The sequence below is a fragment of the Coregonus lavaretus genome (genome assembly GCF_964263955.1).
Source record: "Coregonus lavaretus genome assembly, chromosome: 3".
Taxonomy (NCBI): domain Eukaryota; kingdom Metazoa; phylum Chordata; class Actinopteri; order Salmoniformes; family Salmonidae; genus Coregonus; species Coregonus lavaretus.
In genome coordinates, this window is record NC_139990.1 from 48,897,239 (window position 1) to 48,923,019 (window position 25,781).

At 45.3% G+C, this 25,781-nt stretch overlaps 2 protein-coding genes and 1 pseudogene across 3 annotated transcripts; 2 read left to right on the top strand and 1 right to left on the bottom strand.

The window, feature by feature from the left end:
* Nucleotides 1–4,064: 4,064 nt before the first annotated feature.
* Nucleotides 4,065–5,026, top strand: LOC311107644 (uncharacterized protein; the record flags this gene model as incomplete). The annotated part of the gene is made up of 1 exon (XM_084150173.1): nucleotides 4,065–5,026. Exon 1 carries the CDS (start codon nucleotides 4,139–4,141, stop codon nucleotides 5,024–5,026), a length of 888 nt encoding a protein of 295 aa, XP_084006299.1. The 5' UTR covers nucleotides 4,065–4,138.
* Nucleotides 5,027–6,116: 1,090 nt separating this feature from the next.
* Nucleotides 6,117–15,173, top strand: LOC311107654 (uncharacterized protein; the record flags this gene model as incomplete). The annotated part of the gene is made up of 3 exons (XM_084150181.1): nucleotides 6,117–6,216; nucleotides 14,620–14,766; nucleotides 14,953–15,173. 3 exons carry the CDS (start codon nucleotides 6,117–6,119, stop codon nucleotides 15,171–15,173), a joined length of 468 nt encoding a protein of 155 aa, XP_084006307.1.
* Nucleotides 15,174–16,179: 1,006 nt separating this feature from the next.
* LOC311107664 (mutS protein homolog 5-like) lies at nucleotides 16,180–24,525 on the bottom strand (annotated as a pseudogene). The gene is made up of 17 exons: nucleotides 24,436–24,525; nucleotides 24,213–24,336; nucleotides 23,767–23,847; nucleotides 23,417–23,470; nucleotides 23,172–23,293; nucleotides 22,970–23,079; nucleotides 22,874–22,909; nucleotides 22,721–22,800; nucleotides 22,540–22,585; nucleotides 22,132–22,270; nucleotides 21,943–22,005; nucleotides 21,537–21,792; nucleotides 21,189–21,297; nucleotides 20,526–20,606; nucleotides 20,337–20,424; nucleotides 17,988–18,024; nucleotides 16,180–16,291 (listed from the first exon to the last, which is right to left on the bottom strand). The product of its transcript is annotated as a mutS protein homolog 5-like (transcript).
* Nucleotides 24,526–25,781: the final 1,256 nt, after the last annotated feature.

The following is a 25,781-nucleotide window of genomic DNA, read 5'->3' on the forward strand; positions in this document are numbered from 1 at the left end:
CTATCCAGTTCTTGCACGTCAGTGTAGAGGAATAGAGAGGATACAGAGAGGATGTACCTGTGGTGTCTGTGGGAAGATCTTATTTGCATATTCCTCGCGTCCTCTCTCCTCGTCTCCTTCTCAAAACCCATTGGATGCGAAAGCCAGAGGTCCCGCCCCTCTGACCTTCTCCAATGGGTTTTCAGAAGGAGACGAGGAGAGAGGACGCGAGGAGTATGCAATTGAGATCTTATCTGTCAGACAGATGGCACAGACAACCCAAGAAAGTGTTTTATACTGTAACATAGCAACAATTATAATTTAAAGGGGCAATCCTGAGTTGAAACAATATTAAAGCGGAGAAATGTTACCACTCAAATTCATAGACAGAACCATCATCAAAATTATAGTTTTAACCATGTTTTGAGGCTATACAGTGTTTGTTTACATTTACGTTGTTTACCAACATTGAAGTAAAACAATCATTTATTTTGGGTTCTGATGGGATACGACTCTTGAACTAAGCTCATGAGGCATTTATAAGATATTCTTCAAGAATCAATGGGTATATATCATTAATTTATATGTCCAAAAATGTATATAGCAACTGCAGATTGCCCCTTTAACTTAAATGTTTGTTTTCTGAATGAATAAGAAATGAGCAGTGGGCATCTTAAAAGTATTGATATTGAATTCGATTTGAAGTTAGACTCAGCGAAATGATGTTGCCACGAGCAGCTCCACAGATATTGAGATGAGCGAGATGCAAGACTTCGCTCTCACAACAGTATCTGCGGAACAAGAGGTTGGTGGCACCTTAATTGAGGAAGACGGGCTCATTGTAATGGTGGAACGGAATAGTGGAATGGCATTGAACTCATCAAACACATTGTTTCCATGTGTTTGATACCATTGCGTTTACTCCATTACAGACATTATTATGAGCTGTCCTCCCATCAGCAGCCTCCTGTGATCTGCACATGTGCATGGGTTCGCTTCACGCTGTTCCCTGGCTACCGGGAACCAAAACAGCGGAGAAGTTGAGCCTCACACTTCAACGCTCTTAGTTGTTTGCGGAAATTGACCCACTATGCTGTTTACTTTCTGCATCTACGTCATACCGCTGAGTCTACCTTTTAATATTATTATTTTTTAATATCTGCTTTTATTTTAAATTGTGAGGAAATGGTGCTCAGCCCTGAGCAAATGGAACAAGAATAGTCGGTACATGTTTTTCCTTGAATACTTCTTGATTTATTTTTTTGTTGTGAAAGAAAAGCACCATGTAGTTCTACCTCTCTCCATCAGATGGATACATGTCTCTACAGGGCCAAGGCAGGAAGAGGTTGGCACGGCTCAAGGCTTGGGTGGAGGGAGAGGATTGATTTGTGTGTGTATGTGTGTGTTAGTCAGATGTTTATTTAAAAGGGCAAATGTTACAGCATTGGAACTTTAAGGAAAGCTGGACTTCAGGACTATTTCAACTGAAGAGAGATGTTTTTCTGTGGACCTGCTTTAGAGCTAATGGTCAAACGATAATGAAGTTGGAATGTAAAAAAGGAAAGAAAAGAAAATCATCAATGTGTTCTGAGTGAATATTGTTTACTGTTTCATTTGGTCTGATTGATTTATTGTGTACGCAGTGTAAATAGTGTATTATAGCTCTGGGGTCGTGACACACCCTGTATCCCAATAAGAAGTGGTTCTTTGGAAGCTTATGCAAATCAATACCAATCTTTTCCAAGAAATTAAAAATGTATTTTTTTTAATTGAATTGAGGAATTAATCTTTTAAAGATTTTTTGTCAATGTCATCCTTGCGATACCTTGGAAGTGTGTTGCAATGAGCTTAAATGTGTTTATCATCAATATTGTTTATATTCGAAACCGGTATTTATGTATTTTAATTTAAGGGGAATTGATAAGTGCTGTTGACTTGTGAGATGGTGTCAGTTGTGAAGGTGCATGTTTGCTGGAGTGTGTGTGTGAGTGGAATGGAATAAATGAAATACAGTCTTTGGTGTTGTATATTATTCTAATGTGCACACTGCCTGAGGGCTTGGTTATTCACTCTTCTGATCTGTTAACAGCACTGATCTGTGGGCAGGTAGCTTAGTGGGTAAGAGCGTTGTGCCAGTAACCGAAAGGTCGCTGGTTCTAATCCCCGAGCCGATTAGGTGAAAAATCTGTCGATGTGCCCTTAAGCAAGGCACTTAACCCTAATTGCTCATGTAAGTCGCTCTGGATAAGAGCGTCTGCTAAATGACTAAAATGTAAATGTGTCTGTATCCTGTTACTGCCTCAGATTCACAGGAACTGACGCCACACCTAAGCACACACCTGTCCGGTCCGCACACACACCTGGTTATGTCATAAACCTTTCTCCATCCAGCCCCACACCCATTCTATTTATCAATCCCTCTTCTCTCCTCCCTTCTTCACTCTGAAGCCCCCCCCCCCCCCCCCCCCCAAAGTATTCTGCTGTTCTAACTAATAATAACTACTAGGATCACTGTGGGACTGGCCCAAACCAGCCAAAGATTCCCACGACCCCTCAGCCACACAACCAGACACAGCATATCTTACTAACACACACATGTTTGTTTAACTATCCTTGTGGGGACCAAACAATTGATTCCCATTCAAAACCCTATTTTCCCTAACCTTAACCCCCTAGAACTATTCCCTAATTCTAACTGCAACCCCTAAACCTAAAATAGCCTTTTTCCTTGTGGGGTCCAGCAAAATGTCCCTAGTTGGATAGTACAAGGATAGTAAAACCAAAAACACACACACCGAGCTTTATACTCTGACTTAGTGCTTCTGAAACATCAAACTGTATTCCAAAAAGCAAAGTGTGCGCATAGTATAGAGTCAAGTCAAAATGCAACTGAAACATTTAGGCCTATTTACTCATCGGGAATTTATGAGGACCAAGATCCCGCATGCGCCGTTGTAGCCTATTCGCCGCTTAAAACCAAGGCTGGATAGATGTTAATATGCAGCCTGGTCGAGGGGTGAAACTCCGGGAAAACATTTAAAGAGGGTGCTGAAGAGTCAACATTGATCATATGAATGTAGGGACAAAAGAAATAAAGGTCATCATGTTGAGAAAATAGTTTTAGATATGTCAGCAACAGGAGCGACGAAGAAATGTCCACGACGGAGCAACAGCCAAATCGAGACAAGTAACCATTATCGGAATGTTATCGAAAATCTGAGCGCAGCATATGAAAAGCAAGTGTTACTTTTTCATTTTTGTTTGTATTTTGTCAATAGTGTTGACTTACTTTTAACATTATTCAGACATCCCCAATGTCAAAAAGGATTTTGTGTCAGATACCCATTAATAAAAAGATTACCGTTACTTTGTATCGGGAATCGGACAACGCAACTCTGCTCCCTCGAGAAAAGTTGTCGAGGGTCTGCTACAATGTTGCACAAGGTCGAACCTTCGGTGAACGTTTTTGACTGATGTTAATGCCATCATTAATATAATTGTATGTAAAATCTACAATTTCTGAACTTCTTTACTAAATGTCTTGTTTTTTTGCATTAATGTTCCCTGTTGAAGTGACGGATTGAGTGAATGTTATTTTCAAGGAAAGACCCAAATCAGACGAAATGACTTCATGTGAAATCTAATAGAAGCCACATCTGGGACTGGGTCAATTGACTGTTACCTCTGGGACCATATATTATCCATTTAGCTCAGAATTGGACGCCATTGATATGTTTGTCTTGACAGTGCGTTATTTTAGTATTTCCTTAGGCTATTGTGGAATATTTAGTTCGAGTTTAAATGTGACGGCTACAGTGAACGGGCTTGTGTATAGGGTAGTCTAGAGTGGAGTTTAGAAGGAGGCATGAGAGACCCACATACAGCATCTCATTAACTCCTGGGGTTCTTATCACCTCTGTCATTTCCTGTTGTTTACAAAGTGAACTCTCAACAATCCCTCTCTCTCCACCCCACCCTTTCCCCCGTCTTTTTTCTCTCCCTCTGATTGAACCCCTTTCTCTTCCCCATTACTTCTCCTGTCCTCGTCCTCTCTCTTTCTCCTGTCCTTGTCCTCTCTCTTTCTCTCTCTCCTGTCCTTGTCCTCTCTCTCTCTCTCCTGTCCTTGTCCTCTCTCTGTCTATCCAGTCTGTGGTAGAGGATGACAGTAGCGGGGTCCACTGGAGCGGTCAACGCTGTCTGCACCCAAGACTCCTCCCACTCACCTGAAACAACCTGCCTACAAACCACATGGCCCCGCCCACTCTGCTTCCCACAGCGACAGAAGGATGAGCTCAAAGTCAGACTCCGCCTCCGCTCCCCTCCTGGGGCGTGGCTGCTAGCGGGCGTTGTCGTGGTGATGGTGGGAATGTTTGTGGCCGTGGCCGGGTATGCAAGCTCCACCCCTAACCCTGTGGGTGGGCGAGGCAGCTCCCACAGCGAGCGAATGAAACTGCTCGGCCCTGTCGTGATGGGCGTCGGCCTGTTCATCTTCATCTGTGCCGGAACCCTGCTGTACGAGAACCGGGACCGCGAGAACCGAGAGCGTGAGAACCTTGAGAACCCTGAGGAGCAGGGGAAACGCAAACGGAAGAAAACAAGGGAACGGCGCCGGGAGAACCGTGATTATGAGGATGTGGAACAGGGGAACCAGAGAGAACCCTCAGACAGACACTCCCCTCTCCCTGAGGAGTGCCTGCCCCCCCTGCCTCCCAGAGTGCCTAGACAGGAGGGGTCAGAGTTGAATGTTCTCTCTGTGGGGGAGCTGAGCTCACTGCTGCCAGGGGAGGGACAGAGAGAGGGACAGGGGGGTGAAGAAAGAGTCAGAGAGGTGGGGGGGAAGGAGGGGTCAACCCTGCTGACCACAGTCCTGCACCACCAGGACCCCCCCTCCTCCTGTCCCTCCCCCGCTCCCTCCTCTGTGTACTCTGACTCCTGTAACTCCAGTGAGATCAACTATAACGTGCAGACAGGCTCCCCTATCTACTCTATTCACGAACTCGGAGACATTACTGTACTCACTCACATCTGTACACGGTTTTCTAAATAAATGCACCACATATTTCTCCATCTCTCTCTGTGGTGTCTATAGCCTGTAGATGCAGTGGAGTGTGTTGGCCATCTCTCTCTACCCCTCTAGGACAGGCAGGGCCAGGGGGAGACAGGGCTAGGTGACGTCAGCTTGTTGTTGTATAGTAAAGTCTCTCTCAGGGTGGTTTGACCGTATTTGGGCTTGGAGAGGATTCCACTGCAGACAGTGACTGTGGTGCCATCCTGAATGATGCACACACACACACACACACACACACGCACACATACATGCACGCACGCACACGCACACATACATGTACGCACACACACTAAATACGACCAGACATTCCGCTATGAAACAGGCTACTTTGGAGAACTTTGATTCATGCTGTTGTTTTAACTGTAACTCAAAGTTGTATCTAATATTAGTGACTGTTTGTCACGGCTCTTCTCCTTTAGGGTTTCTGTTTACACACACCCAAACTTGGCTCAGGAGCTGGACAGAAATCATAGCAATGAAAATAAAGTGAATGCCTTCTCACAGTTGGCTGTCCACATGCTTACTCTAATCTTTACTTGAGATAGAGATGTTACTACCCACTGGGCAAAAACTGGTTGAGTCCACGTTGTTCCACGTCATTTCAGCAAAACATTTGCAAAAAGTCATCAACGTAAGGAAATTGCGTCCTTTTCCCACCCAACTTTTAACCTAAATACAATGTCATGGTGAATTTGTTTTGTTGATTTCACGTTGAATTCACGTTAGCTGACAACTCAACCAAATGTGCCCAGTTGGTAGTCTTTGTTTGCAGAACATGTATGAAGTATATCTTTACAGCATGTATGCAACAAACCTTTTGTTTTTACAGTACCCAAAACCATTAGGATGTTAGACTGTGGGTTTGATTGAATAGAGCCCACAGATGCAGTAAAAGGGGGAGGAGGAGGAGGAGGGAGAGGGAGGGTGATTTTAATTGTCCTGAGTGTTCTCCTCCAGTCTCTAATTATGCTGTGGAACAGACTGAGAGTTTTTTATTGGTGTTTCAGGACTGCAGAGTATTTCCTCTGTTGTTCAGACACATGCTGTGATAATGCCATCGAGATTAGTGATGAACGCCAAGACTGCCTTGCCCTGCACGGCCAGACACATCTACACCTCACACAGGCACAACACACACACACACAACCGCATGCATGCTTTCACGCATGGTAAACCTCACACGTCTCTTTCTGTTTTTGAACCCATTAACCCCAGTTCACCACAAGTGACATTACCAGGGATAAACCATTACTTGGTTTCTGTCTTCTGACTATACTAATACTGGGAGGTATGTGTTTTTGTGAGTTTAGTAATGCAGCGGCTGAGTTATGTGTTCAGTCAGTGTTTGATTGCTGGGCTGTAATCCTGAACATTAAATTCACATGTAATCCCTGCCTGACCCTAACCCTTACTCTCACAATGCTCCACCTATGGCCTTCCATAACACACACAGACGCATACATACACACACACACACACACACACACACACACACACATGCACACACAAACGGGCGCACACGCACACACCCTCTCTGTCCCACACAGAGATTTCTGCTCTTGCTGTTGCCTAGGTTTGTTTAACTGTCTCAGTCTGTCTTTGTGTTACACAATCCCACATACAGGACAGTTGTTTTAGTCTCCCTCTAATGTCAGTCATACATAGAGTTTATTAGAGTTTATGCAGGATCTGTACTGTAACCCCCCCTGCTTTGCAGATACATGTCCGCCTGGTGGGACTGGGAGCACTGTCTCTAAGCTGCTTAACTCCTCCTCGCTGAGTCAGACACGTGTGTTACCGAGGGGGGAGACCCTACTGGGGTTACAGGACCAGAGGGCTGAATCCTAACCTGAGATCTGCACATGCAAATCACAACTTTGTGCAAATCTCCCATTGATCAGTAGATAGTCAGGATCTCAAGTTAGTGTTTCAATCTGGCACAGCAACAACTCCTGGGACACCTGTGACCCACCCAACAACACCTGGGACACCTGTGACCCACACAACAACACCTGCTGTGAGTCTATCTTCACATAAAGTAGGATTTCAATAGCGCCATGTGGTAGAACATTCAGTCAAGTACAGATTACTAATGGACATCTAACCCTCAACGTTGATTTAGGACATCTCATTATTCCCTTTGTGGTGTTTAAACATGTTCATTAAATAATGAAGTATAATAGGCTTTTTTTCCAGTGCCCTGTGAGATAACCTAATACTCTCTATCTGTTCTATCCTTTGTAGCTTTAAATCCATATTTTTGGCTTTTCGTAGTGTATTTTTGTAAGTATAGGGCTCATCTGTAAAATAGGCCTTGGTCTCAGCATGACTCCCTGTCAAAATATAGTTGAAATCAAATAAACAAGTATTTAGATCCCACATAAAGAGCATTTCTAAGCATCCAACAGCTGTTTCCCAAAAGACATTCTCTCTGATGATGCTAATGTGTTAGTTTAATATGGGGGGAAGTACAGATATTTTCATGAGCTAGTGAATAGTAGTAACTACTCAAAATCCAGCCCAGACTAGTTACAGACAGTTCTTTGTCTGAGCCGATTGGTTAATTAAATGTCTTAGCTTTACAATAACACAGTAGTGTAAAGTACTTAAGTAAAAATATGTCACGTTCTTTTAAGGACGGGTCAGACCAAGGCGCAGCGTGAAAGGCATACATGTTTATTTACTGATAAACACCACAACAAAACAACAAACCAACGAAAAGTGAAGTCCTAAGGCTAAACACAATACAAGCCTCTAACACGGAACAAGATCCCACAGCTAATGATTGCAACCAGGCAACTTAAGTATGATCCCCAATCAGAGACAACGAGCGACAGCTGCCTCTGATTGGGAATCACACCCGGCCAAACATAGAAATACAATAACTAGAATGTGAACATAGAAATAATGACATAGATCTCCACACCCTGACTCAACATACAAGAGTCCCATAAGTCAGGGTGTGACAGTACCCCCCCTCCAAAGGTGCGGACTCCGACCGCACAAACCTGACATAACAGGGTAGGGTCCGGGTGGGCATTCCGCCTCGGAGGCGGATCCGGCTCCGGGCGTGACGACCACATTCTCTCAGCCTCCCCGTTGCGCCCCTGGTCTGGTCTGGACCTCGGTGCGCTGCTTCCCCTCTCCTTCCTCCCACGATGCACCAAGCCCTGTCTGGGCCCTGGTGTGGGAGACCCCGAACCTGGAGAGGGGCTGACGTCTGGGTCTAGACTGGAGCCGCTGACCGGAGCTGGACTTGGCACCGGTGGAGCGGACTACTCTGGCTCCGGAGTGGAGCTGCTGACCGGAGCTGGACTATGCACCGGTGGAGCGGACTACTCTGGCTCCGGAGTGGAGCTGCTGACCGGAGCTGGACTGTGCACCGGTGGAGCGGACTGCTCTGGTTCCGGAGTGGAGCTGCTGACCGGAGCTGGACTCGACCCCGGTGGAACGGACTGCTCTGGCTCCGGAATGGAGCCGCTGACCGGAGCTGGACTTGGCACCGGTGGAGTGGACTGCTCTGGCTCCGGAGTGGAGCAGCTGACCGGTGCCGGACCAGGCACCGGTGGAACGGGCACGGGCCGTGCCGGACTGGACACACGCACCACTGGTCTGGTGCGAGGAGCAGGCACGGGCCGGACCGGACTAGGAACACGCACCACTGGTCTGGTGCGAGGAGCAGGAACGGGCCGGGCCGGACTGGCAACACTCACCACTAGCTTGGTGCGGGGAGCAGGCACGGGCCGTACCGGACTGGGAACACGCACCACTGGCCTGGTGCGAGGAACAGGAACAGGCCGGGCCGGACTGGGAACACGCACCACTGGTCTGGTGCGAGGAGCAGGAACGGGCCGGGCCGGACTGGGGACACACACCACTAGCTTGGTGCGGGGAGCAGGCACGGGCCATACCGGACTGGGAACACGCACCACTGGCCTGGTGCGAGGAACAGGAACGGGCCAGGCCGGACTGGGAACACGCACCACTTGTCTGGTGCGAGGAACAGGAACGGGCCGGGCCGGACTGGGGACACACACCACTGGCTTGGTGCGGGGAGCAGGTACGGGTCGTACCGGGCTGGTGACACGCACCACTGGCTTGGTGCGAGGAACAGGAACGGGCCGGGCCGGACTGGGAACACGCACCACTGGTCTGGTGCGAGGAGCAGGAATGGGCCAGGGCGGACTGGGGACACACACCACTGGCTTGGTGCGGGGAGCAGGTACGGGGCGTACCGGGCTGGATACACGCACCACTGGTTTGGTGCGAGGAGCAGGTACGGGCCGTACAGGACTGGTGAGGCGCACTGGTGACACAGTGCGTAGAACCGGAGCAGGATATACTGGACCTTGGAGGCGTACTGGAGGTCTGGAGTGTACAGCTGGCACAACCCGTCCTGGCTGGATGCCCACTTTCGCACGACACGTGCGGGGCGCTGGCACAGAACGCACTGGGCTGTGTATGCGCACTGGCGATACAGTGCGTATCTCCGCATACATGGGTTCCTCAATTAACCCACGCTCCTTATGTTGCCTGACCAGCTCCTCTCTCCATGCATCTACTTCCTCATTCTTCCTACGAGCCTCCTGCAGTGCCTCCTCTTGAATGGAGCTCTCCCGCTCTATTCTCGCTATCAGCCCCCGTAATGTGGTGGCCTCCTCTCTTACCCTGCAGATCCGATCCTTCTCTCTCTCTCGGCAATCTTCCTCCAGTGAGGACTCCTCCGGGAGCCCCCACGAGTTAGGGAACAGAAACTCATCGTCGTCGTCATCCTCCGACTCCTCAGTATAAAACTGTTCCCACTCTTGTTCCCATGGTCGTAGGGACTCAACCTGGAAACCCACCAGGTGCAGTGGTCGGGGCTCTTCTCTCTCGCTCCCCGACCACCCCTTTAGCCCCCCCCCCCCCAAACAGACCACTCCTTTAGCCCCCCCCAAACAGACCACTCCTTTAGCCCCCCCCAAACAGACCACTCCTTTAGCCCCCCCCAAACAGACCACTCCTTTAGCCCCCCAAAAAATAATTATTGGGGCTGCCTCTCGGGCTTCCTCCTCGGCCGGCGCCTTCTGTGTTGCCGTTGCTCCTCTCCTACCTGGGCTTCCACCTTCGCCCAGGGTCCTTTCCCCGCAAATATCTCCTCCCAAGACCAAATCTTCCCCACCTGTGTCCTGGGCACGCTGCTTGGTCCGTGTTTGGTGGGATCTTCTGTCAAAGATGTTGAAGGACGGGTCAGACCAAGGCGCAGCGTGAAAGGCATACATGTTTATTTACTGATAAACACCACAACAAAACAACAAACCAACGAAAAGTGAAGTCCTAAGGCTAAACACAATACAAGCCTCTAACACGGAACAAGATCCCACAACTAATGATTGCAACCAGGCAACTTAAGTATGATCCCCAATCAGAGACAACGAGCGACAGCTGCCTCTGATTGGGAATCACACCCGGCCAAACATAGAAATACAATAACTAGAATGTGAACATAGAAATAATTACATAGATCTCCACACCCTGACTCAACATACAAGAGTCCCATAAGTCAGGGTGGGACAAAATACTTTGAAGTACTTCTTAAATAGTGTTTTGGGGTATCTGTACTTTACTTTACTATTTACCAGTTTGCCCTGGCTATCTGTAAATTTAAAAAACAAGAAAATCATGCCGTCTGGTTTGCTTAATATAAGGAATTTTAAATTATTTATACTTTTACTTTTGATACTTAAGTATATTTTAGCAATTACATTTACTTTTGATACTAAAGTATATTTAAATACTTTTAGACTTTTACTCAAGTAGTATTTTACTGGGTGACTTTCACTTTTACTCGAGTCATTTTCTATTAAGGTATCTTTACTTTTACTCATGTATGACAATTGGGTACTTTTTCCACCACTGCAATAACATGCTCCGGATCAGAGCCATATATATATAGACAGCTTATAGAGAGCCTATATCTTTACGTCTCTGCTCCGGATGGCTGGCCCACTGCGTAGTGCGGCCTCTGACAACAACAGTGATTGGTCTGTGAGAATAAACAGGTATAATGCGTCTTAATCCAATTCTTGCTACAGGGGTGCCTGCTCCTACTGTCAATATGGAGCTCATTGACTTCCTCAGGGACACTCCTTGTTTTGTGGTCTCAACTGGCCCTTCTCTGGATAGTTTTAAGGATTTATTTCTGAAATGAGGGGATTGATGCTCTGTGTTTTTGCCCTGGCGATGTTAACAGCTTCTGCAGGTAAATTGAGATAAATTGGCCCTTCTCTGATCTGGGTCATAGTATTTAGGTAGGCTATAGTTTAGGTATGGGATGTGAAGTTTTTCATACAGAATGTGGTGAACATAAAATTGCAATGTTAGAATCATAGAATTATGTTGTTTAACACCAACTTCAAACTGCTACAGCACATTTAAGATATATATTATTTAAATGTGTGTTCATAAAGCATACATAACACGTCAATAAGAACATAATAAACATGACATTGTAGCTACACAGAGCATCCATGAACATATTCACTACGAACATAATTATATCAGTATTATACAAATACGTCAGTATCAGTTTTATACAAATACTGGGATTGTTCTGATTGAAGAGGATGGGGCTTTCATGTCTTTAAACAGCTTCACCAGTCCTGCAATTACTCTCCTGGGTTGGGTGACTATGTTTGGGATGATTACTGGAAGAGAAGAGAATTACTGGAAGAGAGTTAAGTTGAGGTTGGGTTGGGTGACTCTATGTTTGGGACAGAGGAGGCTGGTGGGATGAGCAATAGGAGGAATAGAATGAATGGAACAGAGTCAAATGTGGTTTTCATGTTTGATGTGTTTGATACCGTTCCATTTATTCCATTCCAGACATCACAATGAGCCAATCCTCCTATAGCTCCCCCCACCAGCCTCCTCTGGTTTGGGATGATTACTGGAATTAGTTTTAGGTAGCTATTGTAGTCCATATAGTAATCGTTAGGTCAACTGTAGTCCTGGTGTGTGCATGCAGGTCTTTGTTCCAACACAGTGATAAAGCAAACACTGGATGAAATACTTGCTAGTTCCAGTTGGTGAGTTTGTGCAACCCCAATCCTCTAGCCAATTAGTGTTCACCTGAGCTAGCAGGGGCTAACAAGCTAACAGGATGAGAGGGGCTGATGACCAGAGATTAGGAACATCACTGAAACTCAGGGTTTGGATTAGCACTAGGAGCTGCTCCCACCAGGGGTGGATGGCCATGGCAGGTGGTAATGGAGCAACATTTTAACTGGACTAGCTTTAAGCAGTAAGTCTAGCCCTAAAGTGTACATAGGGTTAGACTTACCACCTAAACCTAATTTCCACCTAGGTGCTCAAAGTGCTTTACAAACTTACCTCATCCACCATTAATGCTTTTCAGCAGTGGGATGCAGTGTGGTATGCTGCTGGCAGATGAACACAAGATACAGCTACCTAAGAAAATGATCTGACTAAACTACTTTAGTTTCCCCTCTTACTGTAACATCTTGGCGCACTATAGACACAGTCTTCTGTAGTCTACTATAGACACAGTCTTCTGTATTCTACTATAGACACAGTCTTCTGTATTCTACTATAGACACAGTCTTCTGTATTCTACTATAGACACAGTCTTCTGTATTCTACTATAGACACAGTCTTCTGTATTCTACTATAGACACAGTCTTCTGTATTCTACTATAGACACAGTATTCTGTATTCTACTATAGACACAGTCTTCTGTATTCTACTATAGACACAGTATTCTGTATTCTACTATAGACACAGTCTTCTGTAGTCTACTATAGACACAGTCTTCTGTATTCTACTATAGACAGTCTTCTGTATTCTACTATAGACACAGTCTTCTGTATTCTACTATAGACACAGTCTTCTGTAGTCTACTATAGACACAGTCTTCTGTATTCTACTAGAGACATAGTCTTCTGTAGTCTACGATAGACACAGTGGTTACAGCCGAAGATGCCGTGAACTACCTTGGTTGTGAGTAAGATAGTGACCGATCAGGTGAGAGTATGGCCTTAAAAGCTCTCACCAAGGTTAACCAAAAAGTAACGTTTCTGACTTGGAAATAACGTTTTCTTGATAGGAAAATACTGCAGACACTGGCAGGGACCCCTGTGCAGTGTCATTTTGATTATATCATTGATTATGTGTGTGCCTCAAGAATAAGCTTCAGAAACCTCTCAGAATAAGCAGTGGTAGAAAAAGCACCCAATTGTCATACTTGAGTAAAAGTAAAAATACCTTAATAGAAAATGACTCAAGTAAAAGTGAAAGTCACCCAGTAAAATACTACTTGAGTAAAAGTCTAAAAGTATTTGGTTTTAAATATACTTAAGTATCAAAAGTACATGTAATTGCTAAAATATACTTAAGTATCAAAAGTAAAAGTATGAATAATTTCAAATTCCTTATATTAAGCAAACAAGACAGCACCATTTTCTTGTTTTTTTTAAATGTACGGATAGCCAGGGGCACACTCCAACACTCAGACATAATTTACAAACGAAGCATGTGTTTAGTGAGTCCACCAGATCAGAGGCAGTAGGGATGACCAGGGATGTTCTCTTGATAAGTTTGTGAATTAGACCATTTTCCTGTCCTGCTAAGCATTCAAAATGTAACAAGTACTTTTGGGTGTCAGGGAAAATGTATGGAGCAAAAAGTACATACTTTTCTTTAGGAATTTAGTGAAGTAAAAGTTGTCATAAATATAAATAGTAAAGTACAGATACCCCAAAAAACTACTTAAGTAGTAATTTCAAGTATTTTTACTTAAGTACTTTACACCATTGAGAATAAAATAGTCAGGATTATTCTCAAGCTCCCGTTCCGTACTCATGTTCAACCCTGTCTCTTTGATGAACTGAAATGGCTCAAGAGTTGCTCAAGTGAAACAAGTCACCCAAGTCATCAAACATTTTACATAACTCTTTCCCAAATTTACAGTACCAATGTAATTATTTTAAGCGCATTGGTGACACCCACCAGTATTCCACCAGAGGGAGCGCTACCAACTTTATTCCCTGTAGATTCAAGAGCTTCATCGGGAAAAACGTATTCCTCTATTCCACTCTTGTCTATTGCAGTACTGTGGAACAAATTACCACTCACTGTACATAAAATCTTTGTCGTCAGAGAACAGCTTTAAGGCATCACCTTGAGTTGTTGTTTGATTAGGGGTATTTTTATTTTCAAGAAGTGACCTGTGTAAGGATACCTCAGTACTGTTGATTATGTTGTAAATATTTGTAATTAAGTACTGTTGTTAATGTTTTTTAAACTGCATTGAGTGTACAGTGTGTACAATGCGATCTTGCCCACCTTTCATATTATTTACCAAAGAGGACCACAATATAAATAAACCTTCAATCTTTATTGTTTTTATTCTCAAATAATTGTTTATGTATGTAATGTTGTCTCCGTCAGGAGCAGCCTTCGACTTTAAATTATCAAATCAATTCAATCAATAAATCAATATAGCACTCATGACTTGTAGCGATTATGTCCCTGTCTGAGAGTGTACTGTACATGATAAAACCCTGTGGTCCCAGATGAGGATGATCAGGAGGAGGAGCAACGGGAGGAGGAGGGACCTCTGCAGTGTTTCCGCTGTGACCTGGGCTTCTGGGACGCCTGCTACACCACCAAAACCAACTGCAACATCGGGGAGAGGTGCTACACTGGCCGAGGGAAGGCAGGTGGGTCACATGCATAGACATGGCCGGGGGGGTGCTGTGTGTGAGTGTTTTCTGTGTGTGTGGGGGGGCTGTGTGTGGGACATTACGGTGCTGGGTTTTGTGGGTTTTTGGCAGAGGAATGTGAAGTGGAGCGTATTAGTGTGTTGACAGTGTGTATGTGTGTTAACGGTGTGTGTGTTTCTGTAGGTGATGTGTTGGACGTTAAGTTGCTGGGCTGTGTCAAGGTGAAGGAGTGTGAGCTGGTGACCAGTGTGGAGATCTTCTCCAACACAACCATCTACGTGATGACCAAGCACTGCTGCGACACACACTTATGCAACACCGGACACACACTACCCCTCAACACACTCCTCTCCCTGGCACTGACAACAATAACCATCATCCACCTCTCCTTTCCCCGACAGTGACTACAGTAACCATTATCCTCACCCTCAACAGGACTACAATAACCATGATCCTCACCTTCAAGACTACAATACCACCATGCGTCATACAGTCCCCAGCAGCTCACATTTAATTCTGTTAATTTTCTGTGTTTATTTGTAAAGGATTATGGACAGTAATTAACACATATGTGGATGTGCCAGATTAAGGCAAAAGGCTCATGTTAAACCCTTAGAAGCTGTCTCTGGGCTTTGGGCAAAATTGATTAGACGGTTTTATGGAATACAATTTAGAATAAATGTAAAGTAACTTTCTCATTCTGTTGTTGGCATAAACTAGAAAACATATTTTAATTTCTATCATATTTATTGAACATTTTGAATTGTAACTGTGAATAACATAATATTAATTTACATTGTCCTCAGTCTTGGTCGGGATATTTTAAACACATCAAAATTACTTTTATGTTCTCATCCAAACTGAAATATTTCCATAGAGAATACTACAGTATCTCCCATTGACTTTAGTGTTATGGTAAATCCTATAGTAGTACGCCTCACTCTCTCAGACCCATAGGCACAGATCTAGGATAATCTTAACCTCTCTAAAATCATCAGCATCTTGGGGCAACTTCCTCCTACGCCATATCCTACAGTTAGTGAAGCTGAGGTCATACTGGACAGTGTTTCAGTGTATCTCCCATTGACAACAGTACACTCTTTAAAAAAAAAAGGTGATATCTAGAACATAAAAGGGTTCTTTGGCTGGCCCCATAGGATAACCCTTTGAAAAACCCTTTTTGGTTCCAGGTAGAACCCTTTTGGTTCCAGGTAGAACCCTTTTGAGTTCCATGTAGAACCTTTTACACAGAGGGTTCTACATGGAACCCAAAATAGTTCTACCAGGAACCAAAAAGGGTTCTCCTATGGGGACAGCCGGAGAACTCTTTCGGAACTATTTTTTCTAAGAGTGTAGTACCAGTGTATCTCCCATCGACAACAGTAGTACTGGTATACAGTAGTGTTCCTGTTAGAGCAAGTCTCCTCCAGAAGGCAGCAGCTCCTCCTTCATGTAGCGCTGCAGATCCACACTCTGGTCCTCCAGGTTCACACACAGGAACTTCTCCACCACACACACACACCTGACAGGGACACACACACACACACAGAAAACACCTGTGTGTGATTGTGTGTATGTATTGCAGCCAGAATAACTGATTTAAATGTTCAAAAGGCACTCGCACATCTGAGCTATCTTTGTTGCAGGTGCATGGTAACAGCTGAATAGGATGAGAAAACAGAAGAAACCTGCACACTGCTCTTGATAGTATCACTGCTCTTGATAGGATCACTGCTCTTGATAGTATCACTGCTCTTGATAGTATCACTGCTCTTTATTAAGCTTTACATATCGGCCTCAAGGCCTTCCTCAGAGCTTTTGTGAGTGTTTATAATTTGCAAACTTATGTAGACATTGATCCACCCACATACGTTCAATGTATCAAATGGGGTTGGAGTCGAGGGAAAATAAGCAAGTGTTACCAAATATAACAATGTGCATTTCATAAATATTCTAATAAAGTGTGTACATAAAACTAATTAAACATGTCTGTAAAACCACAATGAGGACATCAACCTATCAAGTAAGTTTTGATAAATCATTGGGTACAATGCAAGAAACAACATCAGAGTAGTCTGAAGTGGTGGCATTTATTAATGTTCACATTTACATTTATTAACTTATTTAAATGTCAAATCTCGCTTTAGAGTCTCATCTGCACATTGACTCGGTACTGGGACTCCCCGCATACAGCCTCGTTATTGTTTTTATTGTGGGGGGGGGGTGGGTGAAAATAAAACAATTGGCCGCGCTACAGACGCTATATCGGTCCATTAATATAATACAGCACTATTAAAGGCCCAGTGCACGACTTTTGTGGAAAAATAAGAAAAATATTACATATATATACAGTGCATTCGGACAGTATTCAGACCCCTCGACTTTTTCCACATTTTGTTACATTACAGCCTTATTCTAAAATGGATTGAATAGTTTTTTTCCCCCTCATCCAATTCCCCATAATGACAAAGCAAAAACAGTATTTATTTATTTGTAAAAAAACTGAAATATCACATTTACATAAGTATTCAGACCCTTTACTTAGTACTTTGTTGAAGCACCATTGGCAGCGATTACAGCCTCAGGTCTTCTTGGGTATGACGCTACAAGCTTGGCACACCTGTATTTGGGGAGTTTCTCCCATTCTTCTCTGCAGATCCTCTCAAACTCTGTCAGGTTGGATGGGGAGCATTGCTGCACAGCTATTTTCAGGTCTCTCCAGAGGGTTTAAGTCTGGGCTCTGGCTGGGCCACTCAAGGACATTCAGAGACTTGTCCCGAAGCCACTCCTGTGTTGTCTTGACTGTGTGCTTAGGGTCGTTGTCCTGTTGGAATGTGAACCCACAGCATGATGCTGCCACCACCATGATTTACTGTAGGGATGGTGCTAGGTTTCCTCCAGACGTGACCCTTGGTATTCAGGCCAAAGAGTTCAATCTTGGTTTTGAGAGAGAGAGAGAGCGAGAGCGAGAGAGAAACAGAGACAGAGACAGAGACAGAGCGATTCAGACATGCAGAGAGTATGGTCTACACTCTTAGAAAAAATAGTTCCAAAAGGGTTTCTTCGGCTGTCCCCTAGAGATCTTCACGGGTCCACCTGTACCCGAATACCCGAGACCCGAGCTGGTCCGGATCCAGAAATCCAAAAATAAGGTCACGGGTCTGAGTCGGATCTGATATAATTGTTACGGGTCTCGGGTATGTGTAATTTTAACTGACTTGTCCGGAACGGCCTGTACAGATCCGAACGTGACTGCTGCAGTAGAGAGAGAGAGAGAAATTGTATAATTTATGCTGCTGCTGCTGATCTTGCTTGTCAGGAGAGTGGGGATTGGTGCGTGTAGCTTGTTGTTGGCCAATCATAAGTAATCAAAGTGGCAATAGGTTACAGTCATAGTCTCCATGTGTGGCAAAAGTTAGGAGATATCTAATCAACGGAAGATGGAATTAAAATGACGTAATTAAAAGAGCCAACAGGTAGGCAGGCTGCTACTTAATATTCTGAATGGAGTTGTTGTTATTTGTAACTGTAGGATGAGAAAGTGCATGCACTGCAGCATCAGTTAGCCTAGCTAGCTAAGGGTTAGCTAGCTTAACTAGCTTCTCGTCTTGGTTTGATTCAGTCCAAGACAGGTACTACGTAATCATATTAGATGATAGATAACCTAGCTATGGCAGCTATTAGTCTTGGTTGGTTGCTGTCCCTCGTCTCTCCCTCCCTCCTCCCTCCATGTCACTGTCTCACAGTACGGCCCCTCCCCCGTTTGCTAGAGCCCCACCTCTCTCCCTCCTCTCGCACAGTATCAGCTCTGGTTAATAAAGTAGCTAAAAAAAGAATTTTCTGCTGCTTCCCTCACTCGGACCGGACTGGGTCTGGATCTGACCCGATCTATACGGAACAGGTCTAGTTGTCCTTGGGCCCGTTATTTATGCATATCGGGTTTGTGTGGGAAAGTCCCAGGTACATTTCGGAACAGGTCCAACTTTATGGACACGTGAAGACCTCTACTGTCCCCCATAGGAGAACCCTTTTTGGTTCCAGGTAGAACCCTTTTTGGTTTTTAGGTAGAACCCTTTCGGGTTCCATGTAAAACCCTCTGTGGAAAGGGTTCTACATGGAACCCAAAAGGGTTCTACCTGGAACCAAAAAGGGTAATTCAAAGGGTTCTCCTATGGGGTCAGCCAAAGAACCCTTTTAGGTTCTAGATAAACTCTTAGGAAAAAAGGTGCTATGTGTGCTAAATCATCCAGAAAATATTTAGCTAAATCCAGTTGCTAGAGATTCTCCTGAAGAGAATCAGTACAGGTGCATCCAAGCTGGGACTGAGAGACTGATAAACAGCTTCTATCTCCAGGCCATCAGACTGTTAAACAGTCACCACTAGCAGGCCTCCGCCCAGTACCCTGCCCTGAACCTTAGACACTGTTACTAACTGGATACCACCCGGTAATCTACCCTGCACCTTAGACTCTCTCCCTCCCATCCCGGAGGACCTGAGCCCTAGGACCATGCCTCAGGACTACCTGGCCTGATGACTCCTTGCTGTCCCCAGTCCACCTGGTCGTGCTGCTGCTCCAGTTTCCACTCTTCTGCCTGCAGCTATGGAACCATGACCTGTTCACCGGACGTGCTACCTTGTCCCAGACCTGCTGTTTTCAACTCTCTCTCTCTACCGCACCTGCTATTTCAACCTATGAAAAGCCAAGTGACATTTACTCCTGATGTACTGACCTGTTGCAACCTCTACAACCACTGTGATTATTATTTGACCCTGCTGGTCATCTATGAACGTTTGAACATCTTGGAGAAAAATCTGGCCTTAATGGCCATGTACTGTTATAATCTCCACCTGGCACTGCCAGAAGGGGACTGGCCACCCCTCAGAACCTGGTTCCTCTCCAGGTTTCTTCCTAGGTTTCTGCCTTTCTATGGAGTTTTTCCTAGCCACCGTGCTTCTACATCTGCATTGCTTGCTGTTTGGGGTTTTAGGCTGGGTTTCTGTATAGCACTTTGTGACATCTGCTAATGTAAAAAGGGCTTTATAACTCAAATTTGATTGAAATTTGATCGATTTCAACACTGGTCACTTTAATAATGTTTACATACTGTTTTACCACTTCATATGTAAATACTGTATTCTAGTCAAGGCTCATCCGATATATAACTACTGCTGTACACCCCTTTTCTATTAACATACTGTCCATACTGTCTTTACACACCATTATATGTATATATCACAGGAGGCTGCTGAGGGGAGAACGGCTCATAATAATGGCCGGAATGGAGCAAATGGAAAGGCATCAAACACATGGAAACCATGTGTTTGATGTATTTGATACCATTCCACCTATTCCGCTCCAGTCATTAACATGAGCCCGTCCTCCCCAATTAAGGTGCCACCAACCTCCTGTGGTATATATATTTATATTCTGGTCTCTGACATTGCCCATTCTGATATTAATTTTTCTGGATTATATGTGTCCCCATTTTAGAGAGGGCAAAGAGAAAGAGAGGAGAGAGGAGAGAAGAGGAGTGAGAGAAAGAGAGGGGAGGGCTGACAGCCTGACCTTTGGTGTCACAGTGTAGGTCTCCCAGTAGGTCATCTAGCTTCTTGGTTCTCTGACTGCGGTAGTGCAGACGCTCCTCACACAGAAACTAAACACACACACAAACACCACACATACACAGTGAGAACATACACACATCATAAACACATACTCACAGTGAGCACACATACGCATGTATCACACACGCACCATGAAGTCAAGGCCCTCTATCTCAAAGTCCTCTTTCTCCACCATGCTGGGCAACCGAGGGACCGAGAGCAGGAACCCTATCTGAGAGAGAGAGAGAGAGAAAAAAAAAGAGAGAGAGAGATAAATAAATTATGTTGATGTTATAGGCCATCCAGATTACAACTTCACCTCATTTTATGGATATTTAGAAAGCATCAGCATCCTATTGATCCTGACAGTCAGCAAGATACATTTGAGATTTATTTGTTTAGCATTTAGCATCCTTGTTAGCATGTAAACCAGGGATGGGTAACCCCATGATGGATGCCATATCAGGGGGATGTAGACAGACAGTAGTAGTAGAAGTCAGATCAAGGGGATGTAGACAGACAGTAGTAGTAGATGTCAGACCAGGGGGATGTAGACAGACAGTAATAGTAGATGTCAGACCAGGGGGATGTAGACAGACAGTAGTAGTAGATGTCAGACAAGAGGGATATAGACAGACAGTAGTAGTGGATGTCAGACAAGTTGGATGTAGACAGACAGTAGTAGTGGATGTCAGACCAGGGGGATGTAGACAGACAGTAGTAGTAGATGTCAGACCAGGTGGATGTAGACAGACAGTAATAGTAGATGTCAGACCAGGGGGATGTAGACAGACAGTAATAGTAGATGTCAGACCAGGGGGATGTAGATGACGCAGCAGGAGGGGATGCGGGCGTCCAGGTGCTCCAGCTCTCTGCGAGCCACGTCCGTCAGGAATCAGACAGTCCCATCATCCTCCTCTTCTCTGACAGAGGGAGCAGACGGAGGTGAGTAAGATGACCCTAACCTTCACCTTACCATAACCATCACCTAACCCTAACCTTCAACAAACTTACCCTAACCTTCAGCTAACATAACCCTAAACTTCAAATAACCTTACCCTAAGCTTCAGCTAACATAACCCTAAGCTTCAACTAACCTTACCCTAACCTTCAGCTAACATAACTCTAACCTTCAGAATTCTCTAATGTTATGAACACTCACTCTCGTCTATAGCAGGGTCCACATTGGGTTTGACGGTGAAACGGTTTTCTGCTAAACTGCCCTGAAAGTCCACCTGTACAAGACACAAATCACAGAACAAAATGAGAACGAAACACATTGACATACAGAACATGGGAGCTGCACCTGACGTGTAGTAAAGGTCATCTGAGAATCCCTCACTGATCTCCTGGAAGAGTTGGATGGACTGAGGCAGGGAGCGTACTGTGTCCCTGATACACACCGCACTGTACACTGTCTACAACACACAGACACACACACACACACACACACACACACACACACACACACACACACTCTTCACACAACAATTCACACTGCACAGTAGTTTGTCTAGTACACACTCAGACACGCTATTCACATAGATAAATGGTCGTAGAACTCCTACCTTGTAGAGACCCTGCCAGTCAGAGACTTTGATGTGAGACAGAGACATCGTACACAGTAGAGTCTACAGCAGGATAAATAATATGCTTAATTACAGCAAATTCATACTCATCACTGATGTTGCAGATTGAGGCCTGCATGGCGCTGAAAGGGTTAAGTTCAGAGGTCAGGGTTACAGGTCAAGGATTACCGGGATGCTCCTGATGTTGCGTAGGGAGGCCTGCAAAGTGTTTAGGGAGTCAGAATTGCGTGGGCAGGAGAACAATCTCACAATCTCCTGTCTCCTGTTCAACACTGCCAGGTCACGAGTAGGCCTCAGAAACCACTGGCTGAGAGAGGAGAGAGAGAGAGAGAGAGGAGATGGAGAGAGGAGACAGAGACAGAGACAGAGACAGAGAGAGAGAGAGAGAGAGAGAGAGAGAGAGAGAGAGAGAGGAGAGGGTATTTCACAATAACCAATGTCTAGCAGAACAAGGAGGGATAGATTATGACTACGCACCACCACGAACAGGTACTGAGGTATTGATTATGTTTCTCAGATATGATCTGTGTGTGGTTGGTTTCTGATACTTTAACCATGAGAACAGGTTTTCCTCACCGAAGCAGTTTGGAGCCAAACTTGCACCTGCAGTGATTCAGTATCGCTGAAACAGAGACACCGACACCCATGACATCATCACTACAGGAAACCCGCCTGAGAGATCATCGCTTCTCATAATGCGAGTGTGAGAATGTACTGACATCACATCAGTGCATTAACATCCCATAATGTGTGTTACCATAGAGACTGAGCCCTTCCTTCTCCCCAGACTGCAGCTTGTACACAGAGGGGTGCATCTCCGACTTGAAGATCTGCAACACACACAACAAACATGGCAGAGAGAGTGTGTGTGTGTGTGTTTGTGTCTGTGTCTGTCTCCAGGGGGACTGACCTGTAAGTATCCCGGTCCACATACACCACGTCTTTCCTGTAAGAGAAATGAAATTCAGTATGTGTGTGTTGTATGTTTTGTGTGTGTGTGTCTTACAGTGTGTAGGTGTGGAACTGTAAGATGGGGACTCCCACACTGCTGTCCTCTAGCTCCACTCCCACTCTCCTCCTGTCCAGACACTTTAGCAACGCACCTACTGAGCGCAGCTAGGACACACACACAAAACAACAACATTTTCAATTTAACCTAACCTGAGGTTATTTTAATGGAACAAGGGGGAGGTGGGGGGAGAACTCACCATGAGGGGGGAATCGAAGGAGATGCAGGAGGAGAGGTAGGAGATTCTCTCTCTCTCTGAGACGGCAGGAGGGAGGAAGAGAAGCTGGGCAGACAGCAGCCTCTGCTTACTGACCTCCAGACCTGCAGAAAAGAGATGGAGAGAGAGCGAATCTGTAATTGAAAACTTTACTATTGATGTTAAAATGTTACACAAAGAATGATACCTACTGTATTACCACAGGCAGGCCAGGCAGCTGTTCTTACCAAAGTCCACATTGGGATAGGTCACCACCTCTGGCCTGTAGTCTGGGTTGGCTCCTGGAAGCAGGGAGGAGAGAGGGAGTCAGAGAGAGAGAGAGAGAGGGGGGGTGTGTGTGATAGACGAGAGAGAAAAGGAAGAGAGTGAGCGATAGAAGAGAGAGCTTGAGAGAAAGAGAGAGAAAGTGAGATAGAAGGGCAAGCAGATAAAGTGAGAAAGGGGGAGAAAGTGCAAATGTAGAAAGATTTTTTTGCATTAACCTTTACCCTCCACCTTAACCATCACCCCCCAACCCTCCCGGGCCGGCCTAACGTTTTCCCTTCCCCAGTCCTCCCTGTGCGGTGCCCCTCCTCACCCAGTCCCTGCATGAACTGGACCATGCAGCGTTCCTGCTTAGCACTGGTAATGATCACATGAGGGCTCACCTCCTGGACCACTGAGAGAGAGAGGGGGGAGAGGGAAGGGGAGGGAGGGGGAACAGAGGAGGGGGACCGGGAGAGGGGACAGGGAGGGGGACATTGGGAGGGGGACAGGGGGAGGGAGAGGAGAAGAAGAGGGGGACAGGAGAGAGGGGGACCGGGGGGTGGGAGAGGACAGGGGGAGGGAGAGGAGAAGGAGAGGGGGACAGGGGAGAGGGGGACCGGGGGGAGGGAGAGGGGGACAGGGGAAGGAGAGGGGGACAGGGAGGAGAGGGATCAATGCGTTTGGGTCAGTAAGTAGTTTAGGTGTGCATTAGGCATGTGTACTGACTACCTCTGGTTAGTGTGTGTGAGTGTATGTGTGTTTAACTTTAGTATATACCTCTGGCCAACAGTTGGAGCTGGTGGTTGCCTGAGGTGTCAGGCATGTAGTGCAGAGTGAAGTCTCTGCTGTCATAGAAACACAACCCCAACTGCCCATGCTGGGCCAACACACTCAGCAACACCTGGACACACATACACATTTTCTTAATCTACCATGGCCCATTGTTTGTAGGTGGTTTAGCACACATGACATGTATGTGTGTGTTCACTGTTGCTCTCACCTCATGTGATTCTTCCTCCTCCTCCTCCTCTCTATTCAGATTGGGGGGCTCAGACAGGCCTCTTCCTCTGACATCACCAGGCACCGACATTTACTCTCTAGGCTACACAAAGACACGCAGACAACTTTGGCCTAAACCTTGTCACGTGAATCATTGTATCATAATTTGACTAGTTAGCTAACTTGAGCTAGTTTGAATTTTACTTATGTCGTAGGCCTAACCCTTTCCGTTTCCAGACATATGGAATGTGCGCCTCAGTTATAGCATGTTTGTTAGTTAGCAACTTACCGGTAGTCTACCTCTACTAACCTGAACGTTAACTCGTCTTTTAGCTGTTGTGTGTGTAGTTGACTTTTAGCGCGTCTCTCACTGTGCACCAAGCGCGCCAAATTCATCCCCACGTGCGCTGGCGCCGCTGCAGCAGAACTAAAGCCAAAGATGGTGGATAATTGAAGACATCCCACTCATTTACCATCTACTTAAAGCCCCCATGCAGTCTTTTTTTGTTGTTGTATTTTTAATAGTATTTTTAAATAATCACTGTATGTCTGATAAATCACTGTATGTGTTTATTTCATGAAAATAACTCCAAATATACAGTACCAGTCAAAAGTTTGGACACACCTACTCATTCAAGGGTTTTTCTTTATTTTTTACTATTTTCTACATTGTAGAATAATAGTGAAGACATCAAAACTATGAAATAACACATATGGAATCATGTAGTAACCAAAAAAGTGTTAAACAAATCAAAATATATTTTAGATTCTTCAAAGTAGCCACCCTTTGCCTTGATGACAGCTTTACACACACTTGGCATTCTCTCAACCAGCTTCACCTTTGAATGCTTTTCCAAGAGTCTTGAAGGAGTTCACACATATGCTAAGCACTTGTTGGATGCTTTTCCTTCACTCTGCGGTCCAACTCATCACAAACCATCACAAATGGGTTGAGGTCGGGTGATTGTGGAGGCCAGGTCATCTGATGCAGCACTCCATCACTCTCCTTCTTGGTCAAATAGCCCTTACACAGCCTGGAGGTGTGTTGGGTCATTGTCCTGTTGAAAAACAAATTATAGTCCCACTAGGCGCAAACCAGATGGGATGGCGTATCGCTGCAGACTGCTGTGGTAGCCATGCTGGTTAAGTGTGCCTTGAATTCTAAATAAATCACAGACACTGTCACCAGCAAAGCACCCCCACACCATCACACCTCCTCCTTGCTTCACGGTGGGAACCACACATGTGGAGATCATCCGTTCCCCTACTCTGCGTCTCACAAAGACATGGCGGTTGGAACCAAAAATCTCAAATTTGGACTCATCAGACCAAAGGACAGATTTCCAC